Below are 22179 nucleotides of genomic sequence, written 5' to 3'. Positions count from 1 at the left end.
AATCATCAGGGAAATGCAAATTAAAACCACAATTAGATACCACCTCACACCAATAAGGACGGCCAACATCAAAAAACTAGGAACATCAAATGCTGGCGAGGATGCGGAGAAAGAGGAACCCTCCTACACTACTGGTGGGAATGAAAATTAGTTTAACCATTGTAGAAAGCAATATGGAGGTTCCTCAAAAAACTAAAAATAGAAATACCATTTGACCCAGGAATCCCACTCCTTGGAATTTTCCCAAAGAATACAACTTCTCAGTTTCAAAAAGACATATGCTCCCCTATGTTTATCACAGCACTCTTTACAATAGCCAAGATATGGAAGTAACCTAAGTGTCCATCAGTAGATGAACAGATAAAGATGAGGTGGTACATATGTACAATGGAATACTATTCAGCCCTAAGAAAGAAACAAATCCCACCATTTGAAACAACATGTATGGAGCTGGATAATATTTTGCTCAGTGAAATAAGCCAAGTGGAGAAAGACAAGTGCCAAATGATTTATCTCATTTGTGGAGTATAACAGTGAAGCAAAACTGAAGGAACAAAACAGCAACAGACTCCAAAAAGGGACTAGTGGTTACCAAAGGGGGTGTGGGAGGGTGGGTGGGGAGGTTGGGAGAAAGGGACTGAGGGGCATTATGTTTAGTACACATGGTTTGGTGGGTCACAGGGAAGACAGTGTAGCACAGAGAAGGGAAATAGTGAATCTGTGGCATCTTATTGCACTGGTGGACAGTGACTGTAATGGGGTATGTGTGGGAACTTGATAATACGGGTAAATGTAGTAACCACATTGTTTTATCATGTGAAACCTTCATAAGAGTGTATATAAATAATGCCTTAATAAAAAATATGATTAACAGATCAAGTAGGAATCTGTCAGGTAATTAAGCTAGGGAGGACAGTGCAAGCAGAAGAAATAGCAAGCACAAAAGCCCAAAACTGTGAAATTATTCAGTGAATTTAGAAAACAACAAAACACATGCTATTTTAAGAGGAAAAATTGTAAAAGCAGGAGGAGTGTTGGATGAAATGGGACACTGGCAAGGTACCGGACCATTAAGAATTATGAATTCCTTGCAAAGGGACTAGATATTATTCGGTAGGAAGTTAGGAGCTATTGAGAAATTCTAATTAGGGAGAAGGCTATCCAGATGAACAGCTTAGAATATTTTAGAAAAGTACCATCTGGTAGCTCTTCTTGGAAGACTGAAAAATAACTAGGTTATAGACAGGTAGACAAATTAGAGATGCATATGATAGGTCAGGTAAGAGGAGAAAGCTCAGAAAAGTAGGAACAGTACGATTAAAGAAGAGAAGTCAATTAGAGATTTAGGAGTCAGAATCAGTAGGGCACTTCCTAAGTGATTTCAGTCTCCAAAGTCTAATTCCTGAATATAAGTCGTTTTACTTTTTCATTTAAAAAAATATGGTGTGTTTTCCCATGAGTGTCATGGTGTTTTTCTTCTTGTTGAATTCTTTTTAAATGACTTGGGCAAAGGAACAATTCAAAAATGTGACCTTAGTGCTGTGTTTAGTAGACTGAAAGCTCTCCAGACGCTTAAGAAATTAAGAATGTCTGTAGTGTCCTTCCAAGAACAAGAGACGAAGGTCATCTAACTGAGAAGCTCACATCATTCAGTGCATGTTTTCATCTTGCAGATGTGGAAAAATGCCATGACTGGACTGTGTTTGCCAGATCAGTGAGCCTGGTTCATGGGACTCTGAGCAGGGAAATAATCAAGACGTGCTGCCACTCTCAGAACCCCTCTTGAATTTGGTCTCCCATTGACAGGATGGGCCCCTGACTCTCTGCTCACCACAATGTGGATGTCCTTACTGCCTTTCTTCTTTCTCCAGTCCTTAGGCAGGCTCGGCTAAGGGATAGACTTGTGTCCAAATAGGTTTGTTTTACTATCAAGGTCTCCTTTTTTTCATTGCTTCAGACTCCTTCACTTGACTTATCATGTATCTTCTACTTCCTGGTTTTTGCCCCTCCATGTTGCTGTCACCTACAACCCCAACTGTCTGCTCTAAAATTTCAGACTCTTGACCTGGCTTCAGATCCTTGACTTTACTGTGATTATGACTCTTTTAAAATATTCATGTTCTTCAAAATTATTCACCCACCTCTTTCTCTTTTTTTTCCCCCATACCATACTGGTAAGTCTGCCACAGCCATGGCTTTTAGAACCATTTCAAAGCTGTTATCTCCCAATTCAAATTTAACTCACTTTTAACTCTCCCATTCAAAATTAACTCACCCATCTCCCACCGTCTTCACCCCACCTAGAAAGAACTTATTCTTTCTCCTTTAGCCCTTACAGCAATCCATGGCATCCAGCATTTACAAATTCAGAGTTTTAGGCATTTCTTTATAATTATCTTTCTTTTATCCTATACATCCAGTCAGTCATCACATCCCGTCAGTTTACATATTTCTCTAATAATCTCCTTTCATCAGCATTAGCACTCAAATTACACTAAGAATTCTTTTAGTTTGTACTCTTTGTTGCTTAGGCATAAACCTAAGTCATTCTCCATCCTGTAGCCCATATTAAAATTACCTACTACATACCTATTTATCAGCCACCTATTTACATGCCATGTGAAAAGATGTAACAATAAATAAGACATGATTGAGTCTCATACTTTTCATGGCTTTCAGAATCACACCAGAAGTACTTACAATGCTTGAAATCTGTGGTCTGCCCTTGTCTACCTTTTTGAAAAAATGAGAATCATACCAGGTGTGGTTTGCTTTTATTTAGCTGTTCCTATGAAAGCACTCCAGAGCCCACACATGGCTATATAAAAGGCAGACAGAAATGATCTGGTATAAGAAGTGAGGGTCTACTGCTCTCAGTGTGATGGTCACTGGAGATTCAGACACTTAAACGTGCAACTATCTGTCACCAACCATCTTTTAAATACATTGATGTCTTACCATTTCTAATATTTGGTTCAAAGCACTCTGAAACATTTCTAACACCTTTCAATCAGAACATATTCTTTATTATGAAAAACTAATTGCATATTGAAGTATTACTTTAATTCTGTTTAAAAAATGATATCCTACCATGACTTGGGTAATGTTTTGATAATACTCTAACTGAAATATCTTTGAAGAAATATGTGTTTAACATATATATATGTGTGTGTATATATATATATGTATATGTATATGTATATGTATATGTATATGTATATGTATATGTATATGTGTATATATTTTTTAGGAGAGCAAGGTACAGGCTTTTATTTAGAGATAAAGTGAAAGAACAGAGCTCCCAGCTCATGCTAGGAGGGAACCAGTCCCATATGTGTTTAATATTGAAATATTTGTTATAATTTTGGTAGCAGTAAGATACATATATTCATCCTCCTATTTTCATCATTCAAGTAGATAACACAGTTAGATATTTAGTGGCTGATGTCAATAGGAAGGTATTGGCCCATTTTGCTGTGCCCCTGGCTTCTGGCGTACAGCTCTCACAGGCAGCGAGCACTACCGAGTTCTGCAGGGTAGATGCCACTGCTTGGGTACACTTGCTTAATCTGCCTTAGCTTGTTTTGTTTGTTCATGTGGTTGTTTTTAACTTGGTAGAAAAAGTAGAGTAAAAGGGAATGGAAGAACATCTTAGGCAAGTTTCTGGAAAATTATTTGCTTAAATTCTTTTTTAGGATATTCCTTTTCTGAAGAGGAACACCTGAAGGAAATACATTTCAAATGTCTAATTCAAAAGGCATGTGAATCTATATTCTGAGATTTTCAAAGAAGTGGTTTAAATTCACATTTCACCTCAATATTTATTGAGGACTACTATGTGCAGGAAGGTTCTGGTAGGTGCTGGGGATATAACGAGGATTAAGATAGTTGCTATCTCTATTTTTCCAGAGCTTAACAAGTGGAGGAGACAGATAGTGGAAAAAAAATAAAATAAAGTGTAGGAACTGTTAGGCGAGGGGAATTAGAGTGACTATAATTCATACCAGGGACACCTAACTTCCTGATGAAAGGCTTTCTAGAGGAAGTGGCTTCCAACCTGTAGTTCGAAAGGGGAAAAACCATCCAGATAGATCAAGAACTACTGGGAACAATTTACGCACAGATGGAGCAGAGATGAAGGCTAAGCTGGGTCTATGAAGGTGATAGAATTACCCCCATAGAAGTAATAGAAGGCAGTCTAAGCAAGTAAACAACAAGAATAAAGGTCCAGGGGAGTAAAACAGCTTGGTATGTTTAGGGATCTGCAGGTGACTTGGTACCATAAAAACACATATCAAAATAACTGTATATTTTAATAGTCTATAACGTCATACATTAATAATACAATGCAAGAATCAGAAATTCATTTTTTTAATAAAGAGAGTGGCTTGGTTACAGATTTCTTATTCTGAATTTCATATGTCAGGGGAATGGGGTCAAAATAAAAGAAATCAGTACACAATAATTGTTCTGGGAGCTCTGTGTGTGAAGAAATTCCTTAAAATTACATTGTATGCATCACATCTCACAGACGCACACATAATTGGTTTTTAATGATTACTTTGTGTAGGTTCTTCATTTGTCAAATTCCCTTTTCTAACAAGAAATTTTCCTATGCTTTTTTCTTTTGTTTGCTTGGATGGGATCAATGGCAGGCCAATTACAAATAAATACCACAAAGCTTTTCATTTCAAACCTCAGAGCTTTTTCTCAAAGCCCAGGTTAAAAGCAGAGCCCTTGTTAAATCATATGACTTATTCTAGTCCATGGGCTCATTGATTCGTGAGAATCTTTTTTTTTTTTTTTGTACTAGAGGGCACCATCAAAATAAAAGTGGCACAGCTGGACTCGAGCACTGAAAGAACAATTTTGAGTTTTGGGTAGTGATTTTAGCTCTAGTTAATAAGCTTTTTATTTTTTTTTGCAACCACTAAGGAGTTTCCTCTAATTTTGAGCCAGATGTAGGAGGATGTAAACATACCATTTTATAAGGTCTGGGATGATCAATTACTGGACTAACGTAACAAGCAGAAGTAAGATTGGATATAAAACATTGATTCAGGTTCCTTGTTTAAAATGTAGTTTTCATTCTTAGTTTGCAAATATTGATGAGGGATTCAAAGATGAAAGTATCCAATGACTTGAGTAGTAAAAATATAGATAGTGCTGCATGTACTTAGAGAAAGGAAAGGGTGACATTTACACCAAGTATAAAATTTCTTTTCATTTAGTCTCCTGATCAGCTTGCTGTTCATTCTTTGAACAAACTTTTTATGACTGTGTACTAAATGAAAAATTCAGTGATAAATGCTGAAGATACACAAATGATTTGAGACTGAAGAAGATATTAAACTAATGGCTCTCAAATACTGGGAAATCCACGGACTCCTTTGGAGAGCTGATAAACACTATGGCTGCAACATGCATGCCAGCTTCAGGGGAAATCTGTGGACGCCTTGAAGTCTACCATTTGAAGTCTGTTTGAGATTTTTGAAACCTGCTTAATGATTCTTAATTTCCAGTTTTGTTCATTGTTTGAATTTTGCTACCCTACCCAAAGTTTATTTAAATTATATTATGGAGTTAACTTTGTTTTCACAATTTACTCCGAAAATTAATATTGGGCCAGAGCTTCCAGAAACATCTCCAGTTGAGAGATCTATTGCTGATATTAAGGAGCCTACCTTCTCAGTAAAATGAGCATGAGTGCCATCTAATGCCCAAATGGAATAAATGTTGGCAATAACAGTAGTATACAGGAGGATTTAGGGTATTAAAGGATAAGGATTTGGAGTTGCTTTTGCTATTTGGTTGATTGGCTAATTTCCTGGTTCATTTCTTTCTAAGACTTGTAAATTTTTATTTTTTACATTAGCCATTCAATTCCTTTATTCCACATCACAGTCCCTTGAGTTAGCTATTACTTTCTGAATTCAAAAATAAGCAACATTTTTAAAGATAAGAAACATTTGTAAATTTGTCTTTTTGGTGGAGGAGCATATGATTCACATTTTTAAATAAACTTTTTATAATAGTTTTGGATTTTCAGAATAATTGCCAAGATAGTCCAGAGAGTACTCAAATACCCTACCTTCAGTTTTCCACAAACAAGACATGGCACTATTGTTATATTTAATGAATCACATGGATACAGAATTATTAACTGAAGTCTACACTTCATTCAGATTCCCTCAGTTTTTCCCTAATGTCCTTTTTCTGTTCCAAGATCCCATTTGGGACACCACATTACACTGGGTACTCGTGTCTCTTTGGGCTTGGTCATGACACTTTTATTTACAATTGATATTGCGTATTTTTGAATTTTATTGTAGCTTTCTGTAATTTTTTAAGTTCTTTACAATTTTTTTTCCGAAAACTCTTTCCCTCTTCTGTTCCTTTGATAATGTTGTATAACAACTTAAGCAGATTTTATGGTGGATTATATAAACATAAATTATCATTAAGAACTTTTCATCTCTAATAATGAAAAAAAGATTAAGAAAGAGAACTACCAAGGTGTCATGATAGGAGGACCAGTTTAGTAGAAGCCATAGGAGTTGTGTTTTCATCTGGCCTCTTATCCTCACTGGGGGTGTTCTTTAGCAGACCATTTACTCTTTGTGTTTCAGTTTCCACATTCATGGAAATTCCCATCCCCTGTATTACAAGACGACAAATAAAATTAACCACTCTTTTCCCAATTAAAGTTAATAATCATAATGTTTCATACTGGATGCAAGTGAATTATTGGTACACATTGATAATATCTCTGTATTATAGATGATGAGTTTTAGAGAATAATATGCCCAGGATCATACAGCAAATAATTAATGGGTCAGATTCTGAAGCCTATGGCAACTTCCAAAGAGAGAGCACCCCTTTCAGCGTCCATAAGCCTAAAATGCCCTCCATCCGTGCTGCTATGTTATCTTCTAATGACCACCACTTCAACGTGAGCAAGTAAGTATCTCTCTGTAGTCCCATTGCCCCTAGACACGTGAGACTGTATGAACTGCTGCTGCTGAGCCTGGGCTGCTAACCATCCAACCCCAGACGTACTGAAGTCTCAAGAAAACCCCCGTTTATCCAATCAGCTGACATGCATTAAGTCTGAGGCATACTCACTGTTCGACCCCATTTGCTAGTATCTTAATTAAACATATTTTTATTGCTTTTAAAAAACAAGAGATATACAGGAATATTGTTTCTGCTGGAGCAGGATGGAATACTGTGTTTCCTTCTCAAAACTGAAAGGTAGTATATATATATATATATATATGTGTGTGTGTGCGCGTGTGAAGGAATTTGCACAATGTTCCACTTGCTGGGAAAGAGCACAGCTATGTTAACTATTTAGTTCCTGAAGTATTGATAATTTGTAAATATATTTGTGAAACTTAAGAGATATTCTACACTTGTGGTTCTCAACTGGATGCACACCAGAAACCCTAGAGGTTAAAAGTCCCAATGCCTGAGCCTCATTCCAGACTTGCTAAATCAAGATCTCTGGAAATGAGATCCAAAACAGCTATTTTAAAGCTCTCCAGTTAATTCTAACGTGTAGCCAAGAACTGTACATTGTAACTCTATATTAATTCATTGTTATTGTACTTCTATTCTGGAGGGTAAACTTGCCCATGCTGTTTATTCTTATACTTTATAAATTAAAAAAGGTATAATTTACAAAAGAGAATAATAATTATTAATGTTTAATAAGCAAACTCATTAAAATTTCTTTTGCTTACACATTTGCAAAAACATTGTTTTCTGTCTGAGAAATAGAGCTTTTGAGACATCAAATGAGCTATGTTTTCCCTGAGGAAATTCACTTGTCAACAGTAAACATGGACATCACTATAATATATGCCATTTTCTCAGAGGAATTTTTATTTTTATTAAGTAGTCTGTAAGTGGAAAATCATACATTTGCAAAATATTTTTTTAGTTTTTGTAAATTGTAAAATAGAAATATTTTTGCAGTCTTATTTTTTAATTGATTCATTTTTTCATATTCTTTGTTCATAACTTTTTTCTTGAATTTAAGGCATTCCGTCTGGGATCAGTTTCCTTTTGCCTGAGGTGCATCTAGTGGTAAGCAGTAAATTGTCAGAGGTGGGGAACCCTGATCTGTTGGATATTTCTGTGGCGTAAATGTAATCCTATGCTACCAGTATAACATCACGGAATGGGGATGTGGGAACAGATGTTCATATTTTGTAGTCTCCAGCATACCACTGAGTTCAGTTTTTCTGTAAAATAGCAATTTTAATATCTAAAATTTTGGAGGCCATATTTGTTGGCCACGTATATTTTTTTCATAACACGATTTCGGTCTTTCCTTAACTCTGTAAGATTTTCAGTTCCTTGAAGGAAGACAATCAATTTTTCCTCTCTTTTGTATCATCCACAATGCCTAGCAAGTGTTTGAAATTGAATTGTTGTATAATAACCTTTGGCAGAGATAGAGAGACATGTAAGGAAAGAAAGGGGAAGGAGAAAAAGGAAAGGATGGGTGCAAGGCAAACAAGTCTCCACATTTTGTAGTTTACATTTCCTTTAAGAAAAGAAAAAAACAGAGGTTATTTTCTGTTCTTTAAAATTGTACATCTCCTAGGTCAGTATTAAAAGACTCAAACTTAGGGATATTTTTGTTGAAATGAAAGGTGTTAGTTGGTTGACTTTGGTCCTTGAGAAAAAGATTCAAGTGAAAAATACATAAATGAGTTTTTGATAGTTTAGATGGATTTAATTCATAAATTGATACATACTTCATACTATTATAATTCTTTCCTAAATCCCTTTATCCCTTTTCAAAGGATTCTACTTTTGCATATTTAAGATTTTTTTTAATCTTTTTTTTTGAATCTACAATATTGTAAAGTTTTTTCTTTTTGTACTCGAAACTTGTTCCAGATCATCTGTTGTTAAGATCTGCATCTTTTACAGAAAATGATTTCAGTAAGTTCACAGAATTATTATGTCAGTAGTAATATTTTCTAGTGCTACTCTCAACATAGTAACTTATAAGAGCTTTAAAGTTTTAACAGTTAACAGACCTGTGTGTAAGAAATGAAACCATTAACAGGGAATGCCTTTATGATATAAGAAGTAGATTCTAATCTGTGTGATTAAACAATAAAGTTATATTTAATAGACTAAAATATTACATAATGATTTGGTTAATGTTTTAGATATGGTTAGTAGAATAAGTATTTCCATAGCATCATTGGTTAAATAACCAGAGACAGGATATCAGAAAAGGGTTTCTAATTCTTTTCTACATATCAGAATGAAAATCAAATGCTGATAGAAAATAGTGTCAGTCACTTTCTTAAACTCCTTAAATATTTTTATCAACTTTTAATTCTTCTTTTACTCTTTATTATAATAAGCAGTTCCTTATGTGTATGTGTATGTATGTAAGTATGGAACTATATTGTTAAATGGTATATCTACTGCCCAGCACAAAATGGTGTGCTTTTCTACTACTATATTGTATGCTGATTATTTCTACATACAAGCATATTTAATTTAAGCATCTCAGTTGCTTTAAATCTGTTTCTTACTTCAAAAAACAATTCTTAAGGTATTTTATTTTAGGCCTTAAGACTAACACTTCTACAAGCTGAGTCAAATTTAAATCTTTCGATATCATGTATTTAAACGGTCACATACACAATTATTCATGCCCTGTAGGAAGACAGTGGTGAAACCGAGCCACACTGATGTGTCGCCTCAGCAGTCCCTGATACTGTCTTCAGTGCCACTTGCCGTAGGATTCTAGGCATGCCTTCCAAATCATCTTTTGTAGGATTCTTTCCTTCCCCATTAACGTGCATAGCAAGATTGTAAATTTACTTTATCCCCTAACTCCAAAGTACCAATTATTTAAAATTTCACCATTTTTAAAATAAAAATCACTATATTTCTTGTTTTGTCTGATATTATATGTTGCCAAACTAGTTAGCAGTTACCATACCATTTTTTTTGTCAAATATTTTCTGTAAAAATTGAAATTTATCTTTGAATGATACACCTGTGATGTTCAAAGTAAACACAGTAAGAAATCTTGCCCAAAGTGCTATTTGTCCAAGATGTTACCTGAGAATGTGACATTTTGCCACCATCAGACTGGAGGCTGAGTCACCCCTGATAAAAGGAAAAATGAAAACAAAAAAAAAAAGAAAAGAAAAGAGAAAAGGAAAAATGCCACAAAGCCACAGAGATTTTTTTCTCATTTTCTTGTGCATTGGGGAAATGAAGAAACTGTAAAAAGCTGCATAGATTATGAGTTGATTGCATTCTTCCTAAGGATCTTTAGCTTTTGAAATTAGGGTTTAAAACATTAATTAGTGTTTCTTATTGGGGAATATTGGTTATTAGTAAAAGAATAAGGCAAAAAATGTGAAATAAATTTTATCTGTGAGAGGAATATTGTCTGATAAAACTTTATAGTACGTTTCCTAATACTAGCAGAAGTATTAAGTACTTGTTTTCATCACTCTTGAATAATGATTTTAATCTCCTTACTATTAAAAGAGTTAATTAACTATATTTTAATAGCTTAAGATCTTAATCACATAAATCTAAGGACAATACTTAAATGCAAACATGAGTAAACAGTTAACTGGCTTTTTCTACTAGAAGTCTTTCTTTTTCTTCTACAGACCTATTTTAATTAGGAAATTTTGTCTTGCTCAAATAGGACTATTTTGATGCAAATTGATATTGTTTATTAACTTGCTAGCTCATAATGTTAATCATGGTTTACGTTTGACTTGGAAATTCTGGAATTAGTACTGAATCATAAATGTGTGTGGGCGTGGTCCTTGACATCATGAGCAATGCAGTGGGCAGGATGAGGTATGGGGAGGGAACTAATTTTTGTGTGTGTGTGTGTGCCCACTATGAGCTTATAGTTTATCCCATTTTAGCCTGCTAACAGCCCCACCAGGAGGATATTATAATAATTTAACAAATAAAAACATCAAAGAGGCTGGTTAACCTGACTAAACTTACATAGCTAGTGAAAAGAAAGACTTATGCCTCTTTGTTTTGCAAGTAATAGAAGAAATAAGATGACATAAACAATTAAAGGAGTGCATCGGCCAAATAACTGAAAAGCCCAGTAGTAGGGCTACCTTCACATAAGGCTAGAGATTGCTGCCAAATTGATACTGCCATGAAGTTGGCTTCTAATTTTTCTCCTTGGTTTGCCCACCCAGACGTGGCTTCATCGTTAGGTCTATGTGGTGGTCCTCGGCAGCAACAAGCACCTCCATCACGGCATCAAAGTGGCTGGCTCCCATTGTTCCCCAGAACACTGTTCACTGTTCACAGACGTATAGCACAGCATCTTGGAAAAGAGTCTCTTCTTGTAGCTCTCGTATAATTTCTGAGATTGGATCTCTCGTTGGCTTACACTGGGTCACTTTCTTTTCTTAAATTAATTGCTAACACTGAGGAACTGGCCCTCCCTTGCCCGTTTGGGCCTACTCCTGGACCTCGAGGTAAAAGCAGTTTCCCACAAAACCTGCAGGGCTGAGAACAGGTGCAAGCGGATTGCCTGAAGAAAACATGGTGCTCTTGGCTAGAGAATACCGATCATCACTGAGCAGGTAGTGAAGCTAGGACTGAATGTGAAGTGTATACCCTTCAGGTCCTGCAACAAAACTCCCAAAACAATCTCTGCTTTCAACCTACAGCTGACATTTAGTGACTGAGGCCAAGGATAAGTAATCATCCTATAATACAGCTCTCACAGAAAAGAAGTTACCCAACCCAAAATACCAATAGCACAGAGACTGAGAAACTTTGTTCTAAGTGATCTGATGAGCATACTGCCTCAGCCTCAGGTCCGGGCTGTCTCCTTTTTCTTGAAGCAGCAGCCCCCTTGTCTTGCCTTTCTTTAGTACTCAGATGCACAGAAACTCTGTAGGCTTAGGGTCTTTGCATGCTATTTCCACTCTACGTGGACACTTTCCTCCCAGCCCTCCAACCACAGCTGTGCCTCTCCTCCCCACCTAGACAGAGCCACTCCTCCTGTAGCACTGAGCTCAAGGGTACTTTCTCAAGAAGGACTTGGTGATTGTCCAGACTTGGTCAGCTCCGCAGCCCTGGTGCCTGTGCTCTGCTCTCTTTTACACTTTCAGCATTCATCATAATCTCATTAGCTATTCTATTTGTTGCATGGAATGAAAACTCCAGGAAGACAGGGAACATACCTCTTTTGTTCCCCTTTATAGCCTGAGACCTTAACACAGAGTCTGTGATTCAGGTTGGATGGCATGTCAGGTGAGTCAGTCCACATCAGCCAAAGCTCCAGCATGGATTTGCCAGGGATTTTTGGAGTGTGGTGAGTAGACCAGTCCAAAGATTTAGTGTGGAGAAGTATGAAAGAGAAGATGGAGGAGGGTTGGAAGTCTTCTGATGTTGGATTTAATTAACATGTAGCCTATTTTTTCTGAGTTTCCATTGGAAAGTGCCAGCCCTTCTGTGTACATAGACTAGGCAGACCTAATTAAATCTGATTTTTTTTTTACATTTTTTTTTTGGTTTGACAGGCTGATGAATCTTATAGAAATAGCCTGAGGCATCATTTTAATTTGGGTATGTGCCATAGTACACCAAACCCAGAACCAAGTGACCCAAGGTCTAGAGCTGGCCCTAACACTAATTATTCTTTTCATTAGGCTTCTCTGGATTTCAGTTTGTTTGTGAAATGAGGGAGCTGAACTAAAGTATCTGTGTTGCCCTCCCAACCCTAGCATTCTCTCTACTACACCAAAGAGAGTTTTGACTAGCTGAGGTTGAACTATATAAGCCTATTTTTAAGAGTTGTAGGAGGAATGTTAACTAAAAGTACATTTTTTGTGTGCCTGTGCTAATAAATAATTAGTAAAGTATTATGAGAATAACTAACTTATTTGATAATGGGGGATGTTGATGTGTCCCAGTATTCTGCATTATTTTATGCATTTCATTTAGATATGGGAGATTTGGTAGTAGAAATTTTAACCTCAGTATAGATCGTAAAGTTTCTGTGTTTTTCAATAAATACCTAGGACAAACGCTATTTTTTTCATGAACTTTCCTTAAAAAGTGAAATCTGTTCTTATTCGTCAAAGCTTTGATCTGATTAAAGGATTTATTATGTTATTTTTTGTGTGTGTTGTTCTATTAAGTATTATAGGTTGCCAGAGGTCTGTTTAGTGCAAGGCTTTTCAACCTTGGCACTATTGTATTTTAGACTGGGAAATCCTTTGTCGTGAGAAAGCTGTCCCACAAATCCCTAGCTCCACTAAACAGATTCCAGTGAGAATTCACCGTCCTAGTTGTGAAAATAAAGAAGTGTGTCAAGACATTGCCAAATGTCCACTGAGGGGCACGAATAAATGGTCCTACTTGACAACCACTAGATTAGTGCAAAACAAGCCTCTCTTTTAGATAGGGCGTATAGGCCAGATGGATGCAAATGTTACTGCTTGGTTAACCCATTTAAGTAAAATTAAATCTTGTCAAAATAAATCTAAATCCCTCATTAATAGTTAAATGTATCTCTCTGTTTTGTCTGTTAGATGCTCTTGGGATATTCTGAATGGGACAATCAGTGACTTCCTTATACATGCAACAATTCCTGGAAAATCTCAATAAATTGTCAAAAAAATGCAAAAGAAAAGAGTGATGATTCAGCTTCTAAGCTCTCAGTGGTATCTCCTTATTTCCAAGATTAGATAATTTGCTGAGTGCTATTCCGTTACAGGGTAGTGACAGTGATAACGAATCTATGCTATTTTCATGGTTGTTGATATTTTTGTGCATCTTTTAGGTAGCCTTCTAAGAGAAAAGGTTTTTGTTTCTGTTTTTAAATGACAATTTCTCCATCTACCCCCTCAAGGATACCAGGATTTTTATATTTAACATTTTTCAGGTTGTAATAATTCTCATTCTATTTGTTTATAAAAAAAAACAGCCTCAGGTATTTTTTAAAGAGGCAGAGATGGAACTATATGTCTTCTATATAGCTGGTGTGGGGTAGGTGGTCTTTTTCTCCAACAAAAACACAGAATAAAGAAGCTGTGAAGTGTGTCAATATGATATTCACTTCTGCTGTTCCTCCTGCTTTAAAAGATAGTAGTGATCACAGGCCCAAACTGATAATCTTGCTAAGGTTTAGGTTTTTTGTAGGCAAGGTAATTTAATATAAATAGCTTTTCTGAACTAGAATTATATTGCAAAATACTTGCTAATTTTAGAGAAAAGTGCTTTTACACTTACTTTGTTTCAAAGGAATATTATCATTCAGCATATTTTTCATCTTTCTAAGTCCAAATAGACAATCTCTTATGAGAAAGAGGCCTAAATTTTTCATATATTTTTCTTTCTTCAAAAAAAAAGTATATCTCATTTCTGCTTCCAGCTAGTAAGTAGTAAGAGAGACTGGATTTGCACTCCCTCCTTAAATAATTGAAGATCTGAACAGAATATACAAAAGAGCAATTTTCATGACACTGGATACTAAACAGTGGAATACAGAGATCCCTGAGAGATAGAAAACAAATAAGATGAGACGTATGGTTTTCCTTGTGTATTGCTATGTTGCAGGGAGGAGCAGGCCAGGAGGCAGCCAAACAAACTTTCTCAGTTAAAGAAATGGAGTTGAGGACCGAGGGAAAACAAAGTTGCCAGAGGTCAGAGAGATCTTCCAAGGGGCCTTTGTGTTCAGCAAAGCAGTGATTATTTTTTATATGTAAGAAAACTACCTGAGCCTGGTGGGGAAAAAAATCACCTGGAAGGATTAGAGGGAAAATTTCCTGCACCTCACATAGGACTTGGAAAAAATGCCTGTTCTCATCAGGAAGACGGGAAAGCCCCATATATTATGGGTATTGGGTACAGTACTCAGAGAGTTCTTGCATCTGTAGTGGGGTATCTGTAGTGGGGAATAATTAGCTCTACATGAAACACTGCTTAAGACTTGCCTAACAAATATTGAAAAGCAAGACTTGAAAGTAACAAACCATTTCCAAATAACTTGACTCTATCCCAGGATAGAACTCAAGAATATTTATAAGAATATAAAAATATCCAGCATGCAACAAACTCATTTTCATGATATCTAACCAAAAATTAGTAATATTGCAGAAAAGCTGAAAAATATGACACATAATGAGAAAAGTCTATCAAAATTGATAGAAAACTTAGATGTTAGAATTAGCAGACAAGAGTATTAAAACATTTTTTTTAATTGTATACCATACATTCAAAAGTTAAGTTGATATCTGAAAGACAAAAAGAAATCCCAAATTGAACTTCTAGAGAGGAAAAATCAGTGTGTGAGATGAAAATTCACTGGGCATGATTAACAAAATATTACACATTACAAAAGAAAAGATCAGTAAGTTTGAGACACTGCAATAGAAATTATCCAAAATAGAGAAAAAAATATTTTAAATCAACAGATCATCTGTGGACTATGAAAGTACTTCAAGCATCCTAATGTACATGTAATTGGAGTCACTAAAAAGGAGGGGTGGGTAGAAAACATTTGAAGAAGTAATGGTTGAAATTTTTCCAGATTTGATGAGGACTATAAAACCCACAGATGCAAGAAACTCAACAAACCCCAAACACAAAAATCATGAAGAAAACATCAAGAGAAATCATAGCTGAATTTTTCAAAACTAGCGATAAATAGAAAAATTTAGAGTTGCCAGAAGAAAAAAAGATATATTACATATGGAGGAATTAAGGTAAGCAAGACAGCAGATTGTTTCATAGAAAACAATGCAAATGAGAAGGCACTGGGGCAACATCACTAAAGTGCTGAAATTTAAAAAAAAACTATCAAGTTAGAATTCTGTATCCAGTGAAAAATGTATTTTAGATATGTAGACAAAATAAAGACTTTTTCAAACATGCAAAGGCTGAAAGAATTAATCACCAGTGGCCCTACATACAAAAAATGTTTAAAGACTTTTAGGCAAATGAAAATACCAAATATAAATCTGGGTCTACGGAAAGGAATGAAGATAACCTTAAATGAAGCTTCATGACCCCTACCTTGGACTTCTGGTAGTCTCTTTGCTCAACATGAAAAACATTAGTGTGCTCCTTATTCAGTTTTCAATTAATGAGGAATATGTGATAAGACATGGTGAGGAACACATTGATAAGGGACTGGTCCCTGACTAACCAAGAGGAACAGAGCTGCCTCAAAATCTGGACCATTCACCTAGGAACTGTTACTGAGTGACTAATAAAAGTCTGTACTTTTGAATGTGTCTATACTTTAGAATTTGATACTGCAGATTGACCTTTACCTTAATGGAAAGAATTATTTTTAAAGCTGTAAAATTGTACCTTCTTCAATATTAATATCTTTAATCTACTTAATTTTTTTTTCCATGTGAAGACACAGTTGATCCACAGTGGAAAGGCCATCTTTTTCTCACTAATCTGAAATGCCAACTCTATCAAATATCAGTCACCTATGTATGCATGAATGTCTTTCTGGGCTATCTGTTGTATTAGTCAATTTTGCTATCTATGCACCAATATTATGATATTCACGCACTAATTAGATATATTTATACTAAGACCTGATAGCTTGTAAGGCAAATATTCCAACTTTTTCTATTTTCTCAAATATATCTTGGCTTTTCCTAGCATATTGAATTTCTGAATAAATTTTTAATCAGTTTTTTAAAAGTAGATGAAGAGGTTATTAGGAGCTGTAATGATATCACATTGGTTTCAACCTGTCTTGTTATGGATTCATATATACAGAAGTCTGCAGTCCTATGACAAGGGTTAGTCTTGGAGTGACTTTTTATCCTCACAGTTATAGCGGCAAAGCAGGCATGATCGTGATGGGGTAATACTTTGCTTACCTAGTAGGCATCTGGGCATCAGATCTCCCTCTCTCTGAGTTATACACATTGCAGTATAACTAAGGATATCATCTCCCACTTGGTTACCATACACTGCAGGTATTTTGCTGTAAACCGTGTGGATACAACTTCATTGCTGTAATCATATTTATGTGTATATCATCGGCACACTGAGGGCTCCTTCGAGGCATGGACCAGACTCATATTTATTAGATTCTCACAGAGTGAAGTGTACAACACTAAATTTATTCTTCAGGATTTTCAATTTGACCCTTCTTAACTGACTCAAGGGTTGAATTCTCTGTAACTCCATTTTAATACTAAGTTGAGGAATTCAAGCAGTTTATTTAACATTCATTACTTATTGAGTACTTTGTTCTAGGTATGGTAATAAGTGCTTATATTTAGCAGTAAGGAAATAGATACAGATTCTTCTCTGATGGGAAAATCCAACATTTAAGCACAGTAAAGAGAAATATAAATATTTAATTTATAATTTTGTTTAATGCTATGAAAGGGAAAATAAAGTTTTATGTGAGAATAACCAGAGGGAGAATATTGCATTCTTCATGTATTAGAGCATATTATGTACAAATGAGACCTGACTGAACTTGGAATATAACTGATTTTATGTAGCAAATTAAATATAGTTTTATTTTTCGTGTAATTAATCCATTCTTTCATTTATTCCCCATCATCCATGTTCATTGGCACTATAATGGTCCAGATATTGTGATCACAAAAATGACCTAGACACAGTCCTCGTGTTTGAGGAGCTCATAATTTAATGGTTTATATAATTACCAGTACTTCTCATTAAATAATTGTGTACCAAATTAAAACATAAATATATCCTCTTACTTTTTCATGTTTTTTAGATGAGGATAGGCATTCACTCAGGCTCCGTGCTGGCTGGAGTTGTTGGGGTAAGAATGCCACGATATTGCCTGTTTGGAAATAATGTCACTCTGGCAAGCAAATTTGAATCAGGAAGTCACCCTCGGCGCATCAATGTCAGCCCAACAACTTACCAGTAAGTGTTCTCTGGCCTCTTCCCCCCGTTTTTGGCATCTCCTTGAGCTAATAACCTATCATTTGTGCAACCTGGTTGTTTTTCTTGACCCTGTCATTTTCTAAAATAATATGAATGGATCTGCCTAGTCTGAAAAATAGCAATTGTGACACAAACTTTCATTTGCACCCCAAGAGAATGCATGGAAAACCTGACTTGACTGGGAGGTAAATACACGTTTGTCGTTTCCCATAATCTCTGTCCTTCCAAGTACACCTGTTTAAAATACAGGGGAGTGAATGTTAAGGGTCTGCATTACACTACCTTAATAAAATTCTATTATTTTCAAAATGTTCTTAATGTTTATTAAAATCAAAGGAATAAGATAGAAAAGACCATTTGCCTGTTTTTATTCTTTTGAATAATGATTATAAATAAGGACTGCCTAAAATTAAATATATACCGAGTACAGAGTAAAAGTTCAAACTCTATTTATCTTAAAGGTCATATTTGACAAGTCTATACATTTTTGACAGCCAAACTCATTCTTACTTTGTGCCTTGTAGATGTCATTTTACCCTTTAGATATTAAGCTCATATGGGCAGGGACATTTTTGTTTTGACTCATCAGTAAAACATTTGACCCCAGAACTTACAAAAATCATTGAACACACAGTAAGCATTCTATAAATATTTTTGAATTAATGAACAAAAGCATTGATAAGATGGACTTCTCTTAAATAAGAAACCAGTATGAATATCTCCTACCTGTTAAACTTTGGCTTTATGCTAGGCATTTGTGTGCAAGTGATTTAATTAGTGTCACGATTTAAATGACTAGAAATCATATTGCAAAACTGTAAAGTTGAAAATAGTGATCATTGATTTTTTTTATTAACATGGTTACAAAAAACCCTGAAGCAGAAAACTTGTATAGGTAACAAAAATTAATTATGATGATAAACAAAATGGTGATACTTTGAAGCTTTTGACGACATATTTATATAGAGGGAAATTAAAGTCTCTTGGATGAAAGACAAGTCTTTCCAAATTCTTGAGAAGCAGATGAGAAGGGGACTGAAATTACAAATGTAAAATCAGGCAACTACCTGCTTAATAACTACTTGTCATTTTTAGGCTGTTTACATAAGGGCTTTACCTCTTTTAAGTTTCTGCCAACTTTCCTAACATAATTCTGAGCATAATACAAATGATCTGACAATAACTTCCATATTAAGTTGAATTTGGGGAACTTCTCCCAATCAGTAATTGTGACATTGCTTTAGACGGCAGGGGGAGGAAAGTTCCTGAAGATCAGTCACATTACCTATACCCTTTTACTATGGTTATGATTTTCCACAACTTGGTGCTGTTACTTGTGTTCCATGTTTGTATAGATTTACATCTAATGTGGAAACTCCATTTTGAAAATTGTGTAAAGAATGGATCAACTGTGTGAGGAGCTCATGCCCTGAGCTTAGATAGACATCATAGCTATAGCTGGCTTTGTTTACATGTGGCCAACAAAGAAAACTCCAAAAGCCATACTGGGTCTGCATTTGGGTGCTGTCTCTGATTTTTTGTAATCTTTTTCACATTAATTGAGTTGGTGGTGATTCCTGGTGATCAATAGATCTAAGGGACTGAATAATTTTAACCACTGTAAGCATTGAAACACTTTATTCTGTTATTGTCTACCCTTCCCTTCCCCAAGATCAAATGGAGTCACAGATTGACATGGTGAGCTGCCATGTGGGTTGACTCTAAAGGATATTTTCTCTGACTGGCTCCAAATCATTTAATTCCTACTAATACTTTATAAAAATTTTTTGTAAAATCCTTAAAACAACCTTTTTCCTCCCTTTTTCCCTGTGCCCCTCCATTCTTCCTTTCTTTCAGCAAATATTTATTGAGTACCTACTATGTTCCAAGCACTATGATAGACACTAATGATAAAATGATGACATTACCTTTCATTGTGACAAATAGCCTAATGAATCTGATGTGTTTCAAAGTCCAGTGTTTTTTTCATATATAACCATAAATAATTGAATTTTATTATCTTTGTTTTAATTTGAATAAGTGATATTTCACTTTTTGAACCTTTCTCTACCATTGGTTTATTTAAACAAAATTCCATATGTTGAAGATCTATATATGTTGAGATATATAGTTCTAGCTCATCATTTAAATTACTGTACAACATTCCAGTTTATGACTGTACCATACTTTAATTTTTATTCATCTATTCCTGTATTGATGAACATTTAAGGTTCTTTTTCTAATTTTTAACTATTACAAAGTATGTTCCTATGAACATTACCTACCCATCATTACATATTAGTTCACTTTACATTTCATATTATATAAATAATTGAACTTTGCATAGATTACTAAGATTAGAATGATCTGATGTTTTTTATCTTAAAATTTATTGCTGACATAAGGAAGAAAGTTTTAAAAATCAGGGCCATAACTTTTATTATGACAGTCTTCATTTTTTTTAGATTCTTAGAGTGTGAGTCATCTTGTGGCTTGCAGTAATGCCCAATGACCATTCCCTCTTCCCCTAGGGTACTTTATTGCTAGTTTTTTTTTTCTGGACCAAAAAAAAATCTTTAATGAGTTTTTAGCTTTCCATGTTTGATTTTTAATTTTTCTCCAATAAATGTGATATTTATACCCAGCTTTGTTCCCACTCATTCCAATTTAAAAATAATGCACACATTACAATTGTCTTTAACATCAAGCGTCTGTGAGTCCAGGAAGAAGAAATCCCAGGGCAAAATACCTCTAAAAGCCAAAATCACTCAAAGGGAGAAATAAAGTTTAAAACCCATTTTTTGCTTACAAACTGCAGTCCAGGGCCATCTCTCTCCCCTGCTCTGGAAGAAGCAAGCCTCTCCCCTTAACCTCTCAGGTTCAAACACGCCCTCGGTTGCCCAGGTAATTACCCACTGACATGGAGATGAACTTCTTTCCATCCCTGAGGATATGCAAATGCACTAAAGCCAGGCGAGGTACTCTGGAAATGTTACAATTTTACCCACAGCCCCTGATCTGTGAAACTGAAATAATTGCTTGTATTAGGGATTATTTTGGCAAGTTTTTTGAATGGCATGAATAATCGAATGATTTGCCTAAGCAAAAATTGTTTTCCTTCCTACATGCAAGCTAAAAATGTAGAAAGACTCTTTAATAGCTTTGATAGGAAATTTTCCTTAACCTTTAAACATTTTTGCTTTTCTTATTTTACATTTGATCTATCTCTAGACTTTTCAGAATTCTTGTCTTTCATTCACTATGTAAGGCCCCTTCTGTTAAAACAAGTTACCTTTTAACCACTGCTATATAAACAGCTCATCTTATCAGGGAATGTTCAAAGAGCAGGACAGAGCGGTGATAACGTGCACTCCAGAATCCAGGCTCTAAGACTTATGGTCTGTGTGAAATTTAGCAGCTTCATTTCTTTGGATCCAGTTTTCTCATCTTTAAAATAGGTATGTTTCAGAAGATTATTATTAAGATTAAACATGACATTTATAAATCTCCTAATACTAAGAATATAGATGAAATTCATTATTGCTTCATCCTGTTCTTTCCATACAGGAATAGATCATCTTATTCCTGCATTTAATTCCCATATTTTGTAAATGTAACCATGTTGAATGATGTATGATAGTTAGATTACAGACCTCATCTGGCAATCCCAGAGAAAAATGGTTTGGTAATTTGGCCAAAGGCATTTTCAGCTATGACTCAAAATTTAGCTGGTAATCTGCTTATTGTGACAAGTTTTTATTAACAAAGGCATCTTAGACTGAAGACTAAGTCATAGGCATGTGATAAAAACTGGCTATCTTCTTGGCACATCCCCAAATTTAAGCAAAGGTACCTAATTTCATGTGTATGAATTAGATTACCAAAAACCATGTGACTTAATTGGCACAAATTTATTCTCTTACAGTTCTGGAGGATAGGATTCTGACATGGGTCTCACTGGGCTAGCATCAAAGTCTCCTCAGGGCTGCATTCTTCTCTGGGGGTTCTGGGAAATAATCAGTTTTCTTGCCTTCTCCAGCTTCTAGCAGCCACCTTATTGCTCAGCTCCTGGAGTCCTTCCTCTGTCATAAAGCCAGCAACACTGTGCCTCTCTGATGCTGCTGCCATTGTCTCGTTTCCTTTCTGAACTCTGCTATTGTTCTTTCTCCCATCTTCTAATTTAAGGACCCTTGTGATTACACTGGGCTCAGTGGAAATCCGGGATCATTTCCC

General features: G+C 35.4%; 1 protein-coding gene across 2 annotated transcripts in view; it reads left to right on the top strand.

The window, feature by feature from the left end:
* Window positions 1–22179, top strand: part of GUCY1A2 (guanylate cyclase 1 soluble subunit alpha 2) — a 342191-nt gene that overhangs the window by 294771 nt on the left and 25241 nt on the right. The window contains exon 7 of one of the 2 annotated variants that reach the window (XM_036902731.2): window positions 17771–17925. The exons of the other annotated variant lie outside the window; for it this stretch is intronic. Within the exon in view, the coding sequence (XP_036758626.2) occupies window positions 17771–17925 (155 nt within the window). The remainder of the gene's footprint in view (window positions 1–17770; window positions 17926–22179) is intronic. 2 annotated transcript variants of the gene reach the window in all.

Source organism: Manis pentadactyla, chromosome 13 (assembly GCF_030020395.1).
Source record: "Manis pentadactyla isolate mManPen7 chromosome 13, mManPen7.hap1, whole genome shotgun sequence".
Classification (NCBI taxonomy): Eukaryota; Metazoa; Chordata; class Mammalia; order Pholidota; family Manidae; genus Manis; species Manis pentadactyla.
This window is presented reverse-complemented; position numbering and strand designations above follow the sequence as displayed.